General features: G+C 40.2%; 1 protein-coding gene across 1 annotated transcript in view; it reads right to left on the bottom strand.

Annotated features, from left to right (window-relative positions):
• Positions 1-224: 224 nt before the first annotated feature.
• Positions 225-14,351, bottom strand: part of ttc9b (tetratricopeptide repeat domain 9B) — a 38,356-nt gene continuing 24,229 nt past the window's right edge. Inside the window, exons 2-3 of the mRNA XM_084716491.1 lie at positions 3,586-3,768; positions 225-1,237 (exon numbers count right to left, since the gene is read on the bottom strand). Coding sequence (XP_084572617.1) covers positions 1,143-1,237; positions 3,586-3,768 — 278 coding nt within the window. The 3' untranslated portion in view covers positions 225-1,142. The remainder of the gene's footprint in view (positions 1,238-3,585; positions 3,769-14,351) is intronic.

Raw genomic sequence — 14,351 nt, forward strand, 5'->3', positions numbered from 1 at the left:
AGGCACAAAGACAAACTGGCACCTAAGGAGGGTAAGACTAAAGACAAAGACTAAATACACAGGAAGACTCAATGATCAAAAAAGACGGAAAAAGAACAAAAGCAGGAAGCAGAACAGCAGAAACAAAAGAAAAGATAAGAGCCTCAATATTAAACAGGAGACAACTAAACTAAAACTTTAAACTATGTTAGTAATTAGAAAGACTAGACACCCGTTTTATGTTAGCTGCTGAAGCTACGATGCCTGTGTGGATGTGGTCACACAAGCAACACGTCTTACTCATTCTTTCACTTCCCGGCTGATAAGTCTGGATAAAACACATCAAGTAAGGTAACGTTACGAGGGATGACGATGTTCGTGTTTGTGACGCAGACCATTTGAGACGAGGGATGTAGCTCACTGAGCAGTCTTGTTAATTCTCTATTAAACTGACAAACATTATATATGTAATTCATGGCAAAGTTTAAACTGAATCAAAAAATATTTGTCTCTTGCTCTCTAACCGTTCTTATTTTTCTGAAATAAGGTCCCACAGAGCACACTAAAAGGAGAGAGACTTCGCCTCTCTATGCTCCAAACTGCCTCCATACACACACCAAACACACCCACCCTCCTCCCGGTGTGGTCGAGCTTCCCAACCCCTGATATTCTCCTCAAGAGTTTGAAATAAGACGGAGAGAAAGAAGGCAGAGAGAAAAAGAGAGAGCAAGAGAGCAGAAACAAAATGCATTTTATGTTTTTAAAACATTTACTAAATCACGCAAATGTCCATTATTCATATGTATGTTTTGAAGCTCCTTTTTCATTCCACCACATCGACTGTTTCACATGAGTATAATACAGCATTTTCCTTGTTTTTTGTTGTTTTTTTCATGTTTGCTCGACTGTCTGCGTCTAGGGAAAGAGGAACCACAGCACCTGAGGAAGAAGAGGGGGGAGAAGAGGAGGAAAAGAGGAGGAAAAGGAGGTCGGGTTGCAGACAGCGTTTGATATGTCTCCCGGGTGACTGGGACTGTCTCTGCTGTCTGTGGGGCTGTGCTGCTGTCAGGAGTCGATAGAGGAGGAGGGGAGAGGGAGGGTCGATGTAGGGACTGCTCGTAGGGTCAAAGGTTGAAGGGTCAGGAGGGTGAAAAGGTCGAGCGTTAGCCCTGGGTCTCTTTGCCGCTCTCTCGTTCCCGCTGTCCACTCTTGCTCATCTTCATCTCTGTCAGCTGGATGTACCGCAGCACGTTGGTGTCTGTGACGGAGAGAGGAAAGGTAACAGATGTGACGCAGAAATAAAAATAAATCACATCTTTACTTCAGTCGGTGCAATCTCATTTGTTAATGCACTTAGATTTGGGCTTCTTTCATGTCAGAACATTAAAGACACAGTGATGATATTGAATGTGACAGAACTAAAATGTGGCCCAAATTTAATTTCTCATTCACATTTCAGAAAATATCTAATAAAGAGTTGTATTTAAGCCCTTTCCCACTAATATGATCGTTATAATAGAAAACTTTCTCAAAATAGTGAGAAATTTCATTATTTGTCACTGTTTTGAGAATATTCTTATATTTCTTAGTCTTCTGGGACAATCACTTATTATTTTGAGGTACTACATAAATATTTTGAGATAATAACTCTTTATTTTGAGAAAAATTCTCATTGTTTTGAGATACTAACTTATAATTTCAAGAAAGTTTCTCATTATTTTGAGATACTAAGTCATTATTTTAAATAATAATTCATCATTTTGAGATAAAAACTTATTATTTTGTGACAGTTTCTCAATATAATGACTTACAGCTTCCTTTTTTTCACCACATTGGAAGAAATGGGCTTACACTGAGTTGAGACATGATCTTACAAAATGTTCAAAGCAAATGCAAAATATAAATTTTGTAGAAAAAAAGGCAAAGGCACAAGGATAAATACTTAATGTATCTGACTGGGAATCAGCTACTAATCCCATGAGGCTCTGCAGCCGAAACATGCAGCAGAAATGGCCTGCATACACACACACACACTGTCTGATATTAAAAACAGAGCTTGCTTTATTTTGTTTATCTATAGTGTGTTGACTCTGGTGCACACGGCTCATCAGAGAAAACAGATGAAACACTCTTGTGGTGCAGGTTGCTACCTGATAAGGCACATCATTATGTTACTTTTCCACTGTTCTGACAACTAACTCTACAACTTTGGTGCACAGTCTTGCCAATCGTACTACGCTATTGAAGAAATTCAGCAAAGTGCCAACAATGGCAGGGAGACAGAAGACTCCTAGGGATGTAAACAATGTGGGTTTCAAGTTCTTCCAAAATGCGGTTCTGCAAATGTTTTATGAGGATGGAAAAACATTCAACCCATTTATTTGGTCTCAAGGATACACACAATGCAAAATGTTGAATGAATATAAACAGAACTAAGGTTTTTACGGGAATATGGGGCTGCAGCCTCGATGGATTTTAGAAATACTGAAGTTATTTAGTTACTTTGTAGCAGAAATGTCTAAATGGTGTCTCAAAGCTTTCTCCACGCTGTGTGGAAAAAAACTCCCAGGGTGAAATCTTGTATTTATGTATTATTAGACATAATGAGTTCCAAAACAAATCTTGAATCACCAACTTTTTAATAATATAATGCAAACTCCTTCCATGTTAGTAAACCTCCATGAACAAACCCCAAAAATAAACTAGAATTAGTGCCTCGTTGTTGTAAGCCTTCGCCAACCAGTCATGGTGAAGTTTACGTCCATGTCTGTCTGGACTCATATAATGTATGTTGTGAAGATTTTGAAGGAATTTAATGAAAGGTATTAAGTGTTTTTTTTTTTTTTTGACCAAATGGAAGCTCTGTCTCTGACTTCAGTGAATAATTCCCAGTGAGGAACATGCTGTCTTTACAGCAGACTATTTTCATAGAGGAGGACAGAGGACTGATAGAGAGCTGAACATTATGATGTCACATTAAAGTTGACCTCTGACCTTTTGGACATAAAATTTCATCACTTCATCACTTTATCCTGTTTTGTCATAATTAGCATATGAATTCTTGAGTTTATGACCGAAATGAGTTTTGTGAGATCACAGTGACCTTTGACCAACAAATTCCACTCAGTTCATCTTTGAGTCCAAAGAGACATTTGTGCCAAAATTCCCTCGAGACATTCACCAACGTACATTAAGACAATCATGGCTGTCGCTGGCATGGAGGCATAAAAATGACTTCAGTGTTGAGTCTTCAGTAGTAACCATGGAAAGAACATGTACAATCACAAAAGTTTGCATTGTACAGTTCATAATATAATATGGCAAAATATAGCTAATCAAATTTCAGACAGACATTAAAAATAGTGTTTTTATGTTAAAAACCTTAAGCTTGTGTTCTATAAATATGCTTAAAAGTAGATAAGGCAATTCTGGAGAAAGACGGCTGATTGTTGGGTCTCATATTGACTTGATTTTAAAAATGAGACTCAACAATCAAATATCTTAAACTATAATAAAATGCTATAACCCTAAAATTAAAAAGCTCTGCTTCAACCTCCCCCTGTCATGTGTTATGTGCGTGTGACTGAATGCACAGCTGATCCTCACCTGTTGGTTCGCGGTTCTTGGCGTCACGCAGGTAGCGTAGGGCACATTCGTAGTCACCCAGGTGATAGAAGGCGATGCCGGCTCGGTACATGGCCTTGAAGTGGTCTCTCTGGTGGCTCAGCACCTTCAGACAGTACTCCTTCACTCTCTCGTAGTTTACCAGCTCTGACTGCAACAGACACGCTGCAGGGAGACAGAGAGGGACACACATTAGTGAGTTAAAATGGGTTTAAAAAATTGTTTTGCCAATGCAAACACTTTGAGTCTCATTTAGTGAAGTTTAAGCGACAGGCACTTCCCAAGAGTGTAAAACAAAGATGGGGATATTTTGCTGACATCTCACTCTGTGGCTTTTAATAGAGCCACAGTGAAATGTAGCCTCCGCAGTACTTCCTCTGGACGGCAGCGAGCTGACTATAAATAGCCAATACTAATGTCTCGCAGTGTGGAGAAGACACAAAAAGTCGTGCAAGCAGTTTGAGCCCGGGGGCAGCAGAGTAATGTCTCTACACGCTGCTTTTGAGCTTCACATGCAAAATGGAAAAATGGGAGAAAACTCAGCTTGAGGATGACGGACTAAACACGGCGAGGAGGCTTAAGTCTTATTCCCCTGATTTAGCAGATGTGTTGCGAGAATAAAGCGAGGGCAGCAGGAGAGACGAGCAAAAGAAGGTCAGGATGCAGAGATCAAGTGAGCGACAGATACCGCAGGAGTCCTCTGGGATGAGATGTGAGTGGTGGAGTACACTCTTAGAAATAAAGGTTACAAAAGCGTGGTTCTGGAAGGGTTGAGGTTCTAACCAAAACCATTTGGTTCTGAAGAAGCTTTTGCTGAAGTAAGGGCTCGTCAAGGGTTCTTTGTGAGACTAAGGGTCCCATTAAGAAACCTTGTCATCTAAAGAACCTTTTTGGAAAGAAAGATTATAAAAGGGTTCTGAGTAGAAGCCCTGTTCTAGATAAAACCCTTGGAACATAAAAAGGTTTTCAGCAGAACTCCTTGGGTGTGTTTGGGGTAGAATTGCCTGGGTGGGTTCTAGATAAAAAGAAAAAAGGAAACCCTTCAGTGGGTTTTAGGTAAAACCTCGGATTATAAAAGGGTTCTTGGTAGAACCACCTCGGGTGTATTTTAGATGAAACCTTTAGATTATTAAAGGGTTCTTGGTAAAACCCCCTGGATGGGTTTCCAGATAGAACCCTTGGAGTCTCAAAAGGTTCTTGGTAGAACCCCTTGACTGTGTTCTAGATAAAACCCCTGGAATATAAAAAAATGTTCTTGTAAGAACCCCTTTGATGGGTTACAGGTAAAAGCGTCCTTGGTAGAAACCCCCTTAATGTGTTCTAGATAAAACCCTTGGCATTTAAAAAGGTTCACAGTAGAATTCCTTCGGTGGCTTTCGAAGTAGAATCCCCTGGGTGGGTTCTGGATAAAAATTCCTGGAATCTCAAAAGGTTCTCAGTAGAACCCCCCTCCATTCTTGCTAGGACCCTTAGAAGGTGGAAAGATTCTGGACAGAACCCCCAAACATTATATCACATTCTCCATAGAACCTTTCACAGGGGGTTGTGGGTGAAACCTTTCACAGATGGTTCTAGGTACAACCTAAAAACCTTTATAAAAGGTTCTACCAGGAAACAAAAAGGGTTCCTCTATGAGGACAAGCCAAAAAACCCTTTATGGTTCTAGTTAACACCTTTATTTGTGAGAGTGAGCAGAACTGAGGTGAAGAGATCTAAACCTGAACCGACTGGCACATGAAAAACACCACAGAGTGTCTGTTGTCTTCTTATAGAGGCGTCTCACAGCTGCACTTCGCTGTAGTGATTCTCAGCAACTCCCTGATCAACTAAAGTCAGAATAACTTCATTAGTAAAGATGTGTGCGGACACACACACACACACACACACACACACACACACACACACACACACACACACACGCAGCTTTTAGTCCACTAAAGCTTTTAAACGCCTGCTGATGGCTCAGATATCTGATCACTCAAACACTATTCCTCCGGTGATCACATGCACTTGAGGTTTTACTTCACTTCTCCCTTCATCCCTTCATTTCTTCCTTTTTCCATCACTCCTTCCCTCTTTGCCCGTGTCTTAAAGGGACAGTTCACATCGAAAATCAAAAATATATATATTTTCTTCTGGTCTGTAGTGTGTGTTTCTCCATCTAGGTTGTTTTGGTGTGAGTTGCAGAGTTTGGGAGATAACGGTTGTTGAGATATCTGTTTTCTTTTGAAAAAAAAAAAAGTCATGACCTGGTTGCTAAAAAATAATCCACAGACCTTGATGTGAGCAGTTTTATGCAACCAATCATGGTCAGGCCAAGTTCCAGAACAAAATGACTGGGGGTTCATCTGAAATTAATGGGGGTGCACTAGAATCTACAGTGGCAACAGCAAAGAAAACGAGTCCCTGAGGAACAGATGATGCTGCAACACAACAGAAAAATGTCATTAAGTCTTAAGTGAATATAACATGTCTTTTATTTTCACCAACAGTTTGCTTAATGAGTCAGAGCAGCACCAGTAATGTGCTGATAAATCCTCTGCCCCTGAGAAGTGTTGTGCCAGAGCGCAGTGCTGTTACAAACAGCTGTTCACTGTGTTTACCCTCCTTAAATCACCTGAAAACAACACCAGGCTGTTACTGTGTAACCATACGGGTCTGTACACACTTCAGACTGGTTTGTTGTAACTCGTTATTATGCTTTTTTTTTTTTTATGAAGGAGACATCTGATTACCAGAGCTCATCATACCTATCACTATACATGCCATCCCTCCCTGTTTTCCCAGGAGAGTCCTGTTTTTATCACTTCGGTCCAATATGATCATCACCTGCTTAATTTCTTTCTTCTGTGATTATTATAGTAGCTACCTGATGTGAAGCCGTACTCCATTTGTCTTTGGGTGCAGATGTGTGTGGATGTGCGTTCATGTCGTGATGAATCATCAGATATTTCCTGAGGTAAAGCTTTCTGTTTGCTTACCTTGTTATCATGTTTAAAACTGGCATAGCTGTTTCAGAGCTATGAGACTGCTGATGTGACTGATTGAGAGTATTTAATGATCACCACACCTGCTGATCTACACCTCCACCTAGCTCTTTTGCATGTGCTGCTGCACATATATGACCTGAAATAGAAGGTATGCATAGACACGCACAGTTTATGTGCCCTGAATGGGGTGTAATGGATTACATGTAATGGAAATACACAATTAGGATACAAAAAAGGCAGCTGTATTCCTCTTCCTCCACTTTTTTAAAGTAACCCTCCCACCATCTTTATTCAGATTTTAACCGAGGGTCCAAAATAATAAACTGAAGAGCAAACTTTTTCACCCTTGTAGAAACTGAACTGTAATTATAATCTATCTGATAATAAATTAGAAACAATTGTAATCCCTTAATGTCCACAGTGGAATTTTATCATTTACTTTACAAAACTTGAGTGTGAAGTGAGTTCCCATTGATTTCTATGGGGTCAATGAGGCATACAAGTCACAGCCATGAGCTCCTGTTCATTTCTATGGATTTTATAGGTGTAAGAAATGCATGGAAATTCATGTCAGGGAGCTACATTTCTCATCATTTCTCCCTGTAAATGCTAAAAAAAAAATATTTTGAAAATGTGATCAGTGGAACCTTTATTTCCACCAGTGTTTTGTGACAAATATAAAATGAGCAGCCCTATGTGACTAGCAACTAAAATAGTAGGTTACAGAGATGGCTGTATCTCAAAAACTGCAAGTTTGGCTTGGCATCATTGGATTCAAAACAACTTAAATTTCAATAATATATGCTTTTATCTTATGTAAATTTGACATTTAACACTGCAAATTAATGTCTTTCTTTTTCTTTTTAAATAATAAATACTTTGTCTGCTAATTAATGCATGATATATATGTGAAACTGAAATTTTTGGTGTAGCTACATGTATTTTCATGTCAGTTTTCAAAGCAGATTTTCTACTTCTAAAAGAAAAAAATCTTTGGGGACAGACTAAATTTAGTTGTTAGTCATTAATGGGTTAATTTATCCCTCCTTGCTCTTCTGCTGTCATATCTCCATCCTGCATTCCCTCCCCGCTCTGACTCCTTCTTCACCCTACATCCCTCCCTCCATCCTGCCTCTCTCCTCTGAGTCTGCCCTTGTCACACAGACAGCTCTGTGAATAACATGAGTCAGGCTCTATTAGCTGGGAGGCAGGGTGAGTCAGGAGTGAGAGACTGAGAGAGGGGGGGGGGCAGGGCTGAGGGGCATGGCTGCAGTAAGAGGAGGAGGAGGTTTATATGCAGGGAGGAGGTAGAGGATAAGAGGTGAGACCTGAGTGAGAGAAGGGGGGGGTGTGTTAAAAGTAGTTAGCGGTCGTCTACCTGTCATCTGCCACCCCCCCCCCCCCGAGCCTCAGAGATGCGCTGCACTGTAGAGGGTCTGGCCTCGGCCGTCAACAACACGAGTGCAAAACACTAAATAATTCATCATGGACATCAGGGGAAGGACTCATTCAATAACAATCAATGTGTTTTGGTATTTAGTGGTAGAAGTTGCATATGTGTGTCTGGTAGATCGTTGCAATACAATGTGTGTGTGCTGCGGCACGTGTGTGTTTGTGTGTGTGAGTAACTGCCTCCAGCCTCACAGCTGTAGACATGAACTTTGCTCCATCACATGCAATTAAAACGAGGGGGATGGTTGCCATTTTATTATCATCACACTTACATTTAAAACCATGTTTGTTGTAGTTTACAAAGACTAAACTAAAAATTAAAACTAGGTGTGAAAAAACATCATAGATAACTGAGATAAAAACTAGACTAAAAAGTGAAAACTAGCTGAAACATTATTATGTACTTACAAAACTAAAATGAAATAAAAATAAGTATACATGCACTTAGAAATATATTTAGTTCTAGTCTTCAGTCTCAAATGTGTCAACAGAACAAGGATGAGGCATCAGTTCATGTGTTTAGACTGGGAGCTGTGTTTGTATTGTTATACCTATTAAACTTCTTAAATCTTGCCCCTGGCAAATGATCCACATTATAATACTTGTAACAGAAAAAAATAGCTCTAATACTGAAACTAACTCAACGAAAACTAAACATTTTTAAATACTAAAAACTACACTGACACAAGCAAACCCACCCTGGAAGCTAATTGGAACTAAATTGAATTTAAGACAAAAAAAATAAAAATAAAATAGAAATAAAATGTAAGAAAATATTTGAAACTATAATAACTCTGTCAATAACATTTGACATATGTCTTTTTCTTTTTTGACTGCATCAGGTAATCTGGTCAATACTCCTTATTTTGAAATGTAAAATAAAAATAATACAATCCAGGTACATTCCAGTTATAATTACCCTGATTATTCTCAGGAGATACCTGCCATTATAGCCATGAATTCTCTTGGGATTCTTCTCAAAAGTATGATAAATACTAGCCTGGCATTGCCTGACTAATCTCCCAGTTCATGTTTTGATTTCCAAAGAGTGCAGACCAAAATGCATCTAAATAGACCTACATTCAATCAGAGAAACGAGATGCGTGACGTAGCGCTGAGCAGCAAACTGGGGCAATGCCTGGTTTGTTTTCAAGCAGAAAACAATGACAGTCTGGCGACAAACTTTCTCAAGGTACACCCAACAGTGCACTAAAATATGGCTGCACCACAGACAGCATCATGGATTTATAAATACATTGCAGAGTTAGACTACTGATATTTCCAAGTCATGACTAGATTAATATATTCAACTTAACAACCCTTCTGCCCCTGCAGGGGTGGAAGGGGAGACGGCAGGTTAACAAGAGAGATGAATCTTGGTTATTTTGCTAACAAGGTGGATGGCATCCCCCCTCGAATTGCCTGCTGTAGTGTGTAAACGTCTGATTCAGGTTTCTGAGTGTTTTCTAGCATGTTTGTAGACGCATCAGCAACTCAGATGACATAATATTCAGCAAATAGAAATATGATGATTAATTACGATAATGATCATTATCGATTGTATTTGCGCTCCTGTTTTTATTAACTTTGAGCCAAATCCAGTACACTGGTAAAAGCCGCAGTATGCAAACAGCCAGAAACCAAACTGTGCTCATTGCCAAGTGTTGAAAACTCAGTCGGTACAGAAAGAAAACATACCTGCAGATAGATCATCATAAACCTGGACAGTGTTATCGTCATGTACACAGGAATATGAATAACAATTACTCTCATGCCTGTGTAAATTCCATAATTCAAACCAAAACAGGACACTAATGTGCCTGTAAACATACTTTGTGTGACAGTAAGCCAGGATGCGCAGCACCAGGGCTCTGAAACTGAAGCAGCCAAATGGGATTCAGCCATCATTCATTTTATTATTTATGTGCTTTTCCTACAGTGAAATGTCAAAATGTCTTCAGTGAAAAACGCTTATTACCAAAGGACACGGCTAAGAGCGGCATCATATTCTCCACAATCCCAGCAACATTTGTAAAACCCTGATGAATATTTATCTTGCTGAACTGGTGCACTAAACTCTGCATCTTCTCTGCATATTCTCTCTAACACTGAGGCGTGTTTTTAAATTCATGTAGTGACCAAATTAAATGGTACTGTTTTTTGGTGTTTCCTCCCGTCAAGCCCTTTAAGTGGCCCGTCTTGCACGAAAGTAGTCATTAGATAGATGTACACACACACCCTAATAGTCAGAGGAACAAAAGCGAGCCTGACAATCCTCTTATTTTTCAGCTCATGACTCAGCCCGGAGCAGAGCGGAGCAGCAAGGTCGAAGCTGTTTCCCGTCTTCTGTGATCATAAGTCTGCCCGGCCCCGTACAGTGGGAATCACCTCAGATGGCCTCTACCTCTGCTGCACCTCCACCTCTCTGCAGACTCCTCCACTCCTCTATTTGTTTTTTACAACCGTCCGGCTACGACATGACTACTCTTATCCCTCCACACGCCCATCCATCATCGCCCTGCAGCGGCGGACGAGAGCGCGGCTTTCAGAGGATTCGGTTACAGTCCATAATGGCCTAATGGCTGACGCAGTTAGAGGGTTCACTGGCACTCACACACAAACAGATAACACACGCACGCACCCACATAGCTTACAGTAGTTACCAACAACATGGGCAGAGGCACAAACAACAACAAAATCACAAATGCTTTAAATGAGCTGTTTGATGCCGACAATGGTTAAAAACATACATGACTGTACAAAAACAGACAAACACACACACACAAAAGCGGTGTGCACAAGTGATGACTGGCCAGCCGCGCCCATACTGGCCCATTAGGCAGATAGATGGCATGCCAGAGGAAATGTAGAGTGTGGTGAGATGCATTATGGGTGTGATAATGACGGGGTCATTGGAGCAGGCTGCATGGGCAGGGACGCAGACATAATATCAGTGGAGCCAAGGTGTCCCAGTCGCTGACAGAAAGAGACGTGAATCTGTTTGTGTCCTGTATTATCGTTACAAATAGAGTGATTAAACAGCGGTCCCAAACCTGCAGGTCGAGAACCCTTCAAGGAACTGCAAGATAAATCAGAGAGGATGTGAAATGACTAACAAGAGAAGAAGACAGAAAAAAATATATTGCTGTTACAAAGTGGTGCTTACTTTGTCACACATTTCTCCAATTATTGCTTTTTTTTCTTGTAAATTACATGCTAAATTACACTCTTTGGTTGAACTTGTCACAAGCAGTGAACCAGCCCAGTAAATTTAAGAAACACGCCCATGTTCAGAATTGTGAATCTTGCAATTTACGTCCAGTCAGGGCCCAAAACCCAGGGAAGAGGCCATCCAAAGGCCAATGGTTGGCCCTTAAATGGGATCTAGTACAACAATTTAATTAGACTTTTATCACTGTCAATGCAATATTTATATGTTTAAATGATAAATACATTTATTGTTATCATTTAAATACATTTCCACTTATTGTCTAATACCCCACCCCTCACTCTTATTGTGAAAATGATGTGGTCCTAAAAACTTGTACCTACACCACTAAACAAACTGTCTAGCCAAGTCAAAATGTCTCGTCAAAATCTGCTTGAAAAACAAAAGCCAGGGTGCAGAGAAAGAAAGAGAGAGAGGCAATGGTCTGGCTATAAAAAATGTGAAGAAGCAGGTGAAGCTGAATGTGGCAAAGGAGAGGAGCCAGACAGACTAACAAAAAAAAGTTAGCTAACCTTTAAGTAACCTGAGCACATTCACGTCATTAGATTAAAAAGACACTGCTCTACTGCCCTTATAGGACTACCTCTGTTTATATTAATACTATTATCATTTTACAGCCACTTACTCTACACAATTTTTCAGTTCTGTACACTATTTGACCAATAATTTGATTTATGTAGACCCCAAGAGTGGATCTGTTAGATGAAGAGAAAATAAATTCATTCACAGATGATATGATCTTGATTCAACGCCTTCCAGTAATTTCATCAATCTGTTTGATTTGACTTTACTCTAATCACTCATTCATTGCAGGGCATTTCGTCTCCTTGTTTTGCTTTAAAGTGAAAGGAGAGATTTAACTGTTTATCTGTTTTCTCTGAGTTTTTAAATAACTGACTTGACTTTTTGTGCGTTATAATCATATTCAGTACTCATGTGTAAAAGAGTGTAGTCTGGATGGGTCTAACTTTGGATTTGGAAATGTTGAAACTCCATTTGAGCCACGCTCTGCCACTGAGCCTAATGAAATTGCCCCTGTTGGTTTTAGAGCTGAGGGTTGGTAGGTGGTGGTGGTGCTGGAGTGGGTGTCGATGAAGGATCCAATTTAGATGATTTTTGCGCCCGTGTCCATAATTCCTAATGACTGGCTTGCGTCCAATGCCAACGTTTAGTGCCAGCGCAGGAGGTGGAGTGCTCTTTACTGTATGAGTCAGATTGTAAGGCTGTAGCATGTTTCATGTAGGAGACCAGAATTCACTTCCTGCCACAAACTTGCAGTTAACACTCACATTTTTATTAACCTTTAACAAGTTTCTGCTGCCTAATCTTATCTGTACGTTACTTCCTGTAACAACAATCTTTTCCTCATAATAACCGTACCACAGCTGCCATGTGCAGATATTGTTGATGTAACTGAGGCTTTTTACACAATAGTCCAATATAAAAAAAGTGACTTGTTTCCACAATTTTTTATTTTTTATTTTTTTACCTGTGTTAGACTATAGTGATCTTTTATACACACATACCTCTGATCAGAGCCTTTGTTTGGTTGATATATCTTACCATGCCTCTTTAAGGTTAATTACAAATTACATTATCAGCCTCCCTGTGTATTTTGGTCTGTTTGTTTCTCTCCTTTGCCAGTTCTTCTCTGTCCTTTGTGTCAAGGGTCCTGGTGTGTTCCCTGTGTTTTTTTTTTTTTTTTTTTTCGATTTTTGCCTTGTTTCTTGGACCTGTTTGTTTTATGGATTTTGCCAGCTCCCCATTGGATTTGTTTGCCCTTATTGGACTTTTTTTTTTTGATTGTGTAGATTAAATGTTTGAACTGGACCTGCTCAGACACTAGTTTGCATTTTGGGCTCACTGTCTTGTTTTCTCCTACGCTGCTTGACTCATGTGATTTGGGTTTTAAACAGATGATTGGATAAAACAATTATCATAATTTGAAGATGACACTTTTGGCTCTGGAAAATTATAATGGCATTTTCACTTTTTTTTTCAGATAAAATGATTTCTAGACATATAGTCACAAGCCAAAAAGGCTGGGAACCACTGTGACACAGTCCATCACATCCAGCATCCTGAAAGCCTGCCGGCTGCAGGGCTGCTGAGCTGACCCTGAACTTTGACCTCTCTCTCTGAAAGGCAATTCCTCTCCTGACATCGACAGAATCTCAGACATGGCTTGCTGATTCTTGTTTTGATTAAAAATTCAGTGTTCCCACAGCTTTTTATTAGTACATTTGAGAGGAGAGAGGAGGAATAATGAGATGTGACTGCATGAAAGAAATTAGCAGTGCAGACAAGATAGATTTGTTTTAATAAGGGACTTGATGTGAGGACAGGGACAGAGGATGAGCCGAGGCCGGGAGATTGGCTTTGTGCGCGCCCATTTAGCATCAGTGTCAGGAGTGTTAAGTGTTTCTGTGTCTTTCTGAGGAACTGTCTCGCTGCTGGATTTAAGGAGCGACAGAAATAGACAAAACACAGGATATTTGAAATAAAAGGAACAGAAAATGTATGAAATATATTTAAAGCCCAGGAAAAAACCTAACAGATGCAAGGCAGCTGTCAAGTGTGAGTGTGTGAATGTGTGTGCCTGTCTGTGTGTGTGTGTGTGTGTGTGTGTGTGTGTGTTTCCGTTGCTTGACTGTCGAACAAGAGGTGCGGTGAGTGGGAGTGGTTAACACATGCTCAGGAACCCCACTGGTTTGCCTGAAGCATCATGTCTGAAAAAACAGAGCCTGCACAGAGACTCGCTTTCATTTAGCTGACAGAGCGCCAAAGCCTGGGAGGAATAAAAGAAAGAGAGATTTGAGCGAAAGAGAGACGGAGAGAAAAGGCAGAAAATCAGACAAGAGAGAGACATGGGGGCAAGGGAGGACAGAGATAGAGAGTGACAAAACAAAATCCAGACACAGCCGAGGGAAAGTATAACGAACGGCAGAATTTCTGTGGGAGAGGTACAGAGGACAAAAGGAGAGCGATAAACGAAGCAGACAGCGGCAGTGGAAGTGAAGCTCTTTTTTGCTTCATTGTCTATCACTTTTCTCCTCATCTCCTCTCCTATAATTAGG

This window comes from Lutjanus erythropterus, chromosome 4 (assembly GCF_056507025.1).
Source record: "Lutjanus erythropterus isolate fLutEry1 chromosome 4, fLutEry1.hap2, whole genome shotgun sequence".
NCBI lineage: Eukaryota > Metazoa > Chordata > Actinopteri > Lutjaniformes > Lutjanidae > Lutjanus > Lutjanus erythropterus.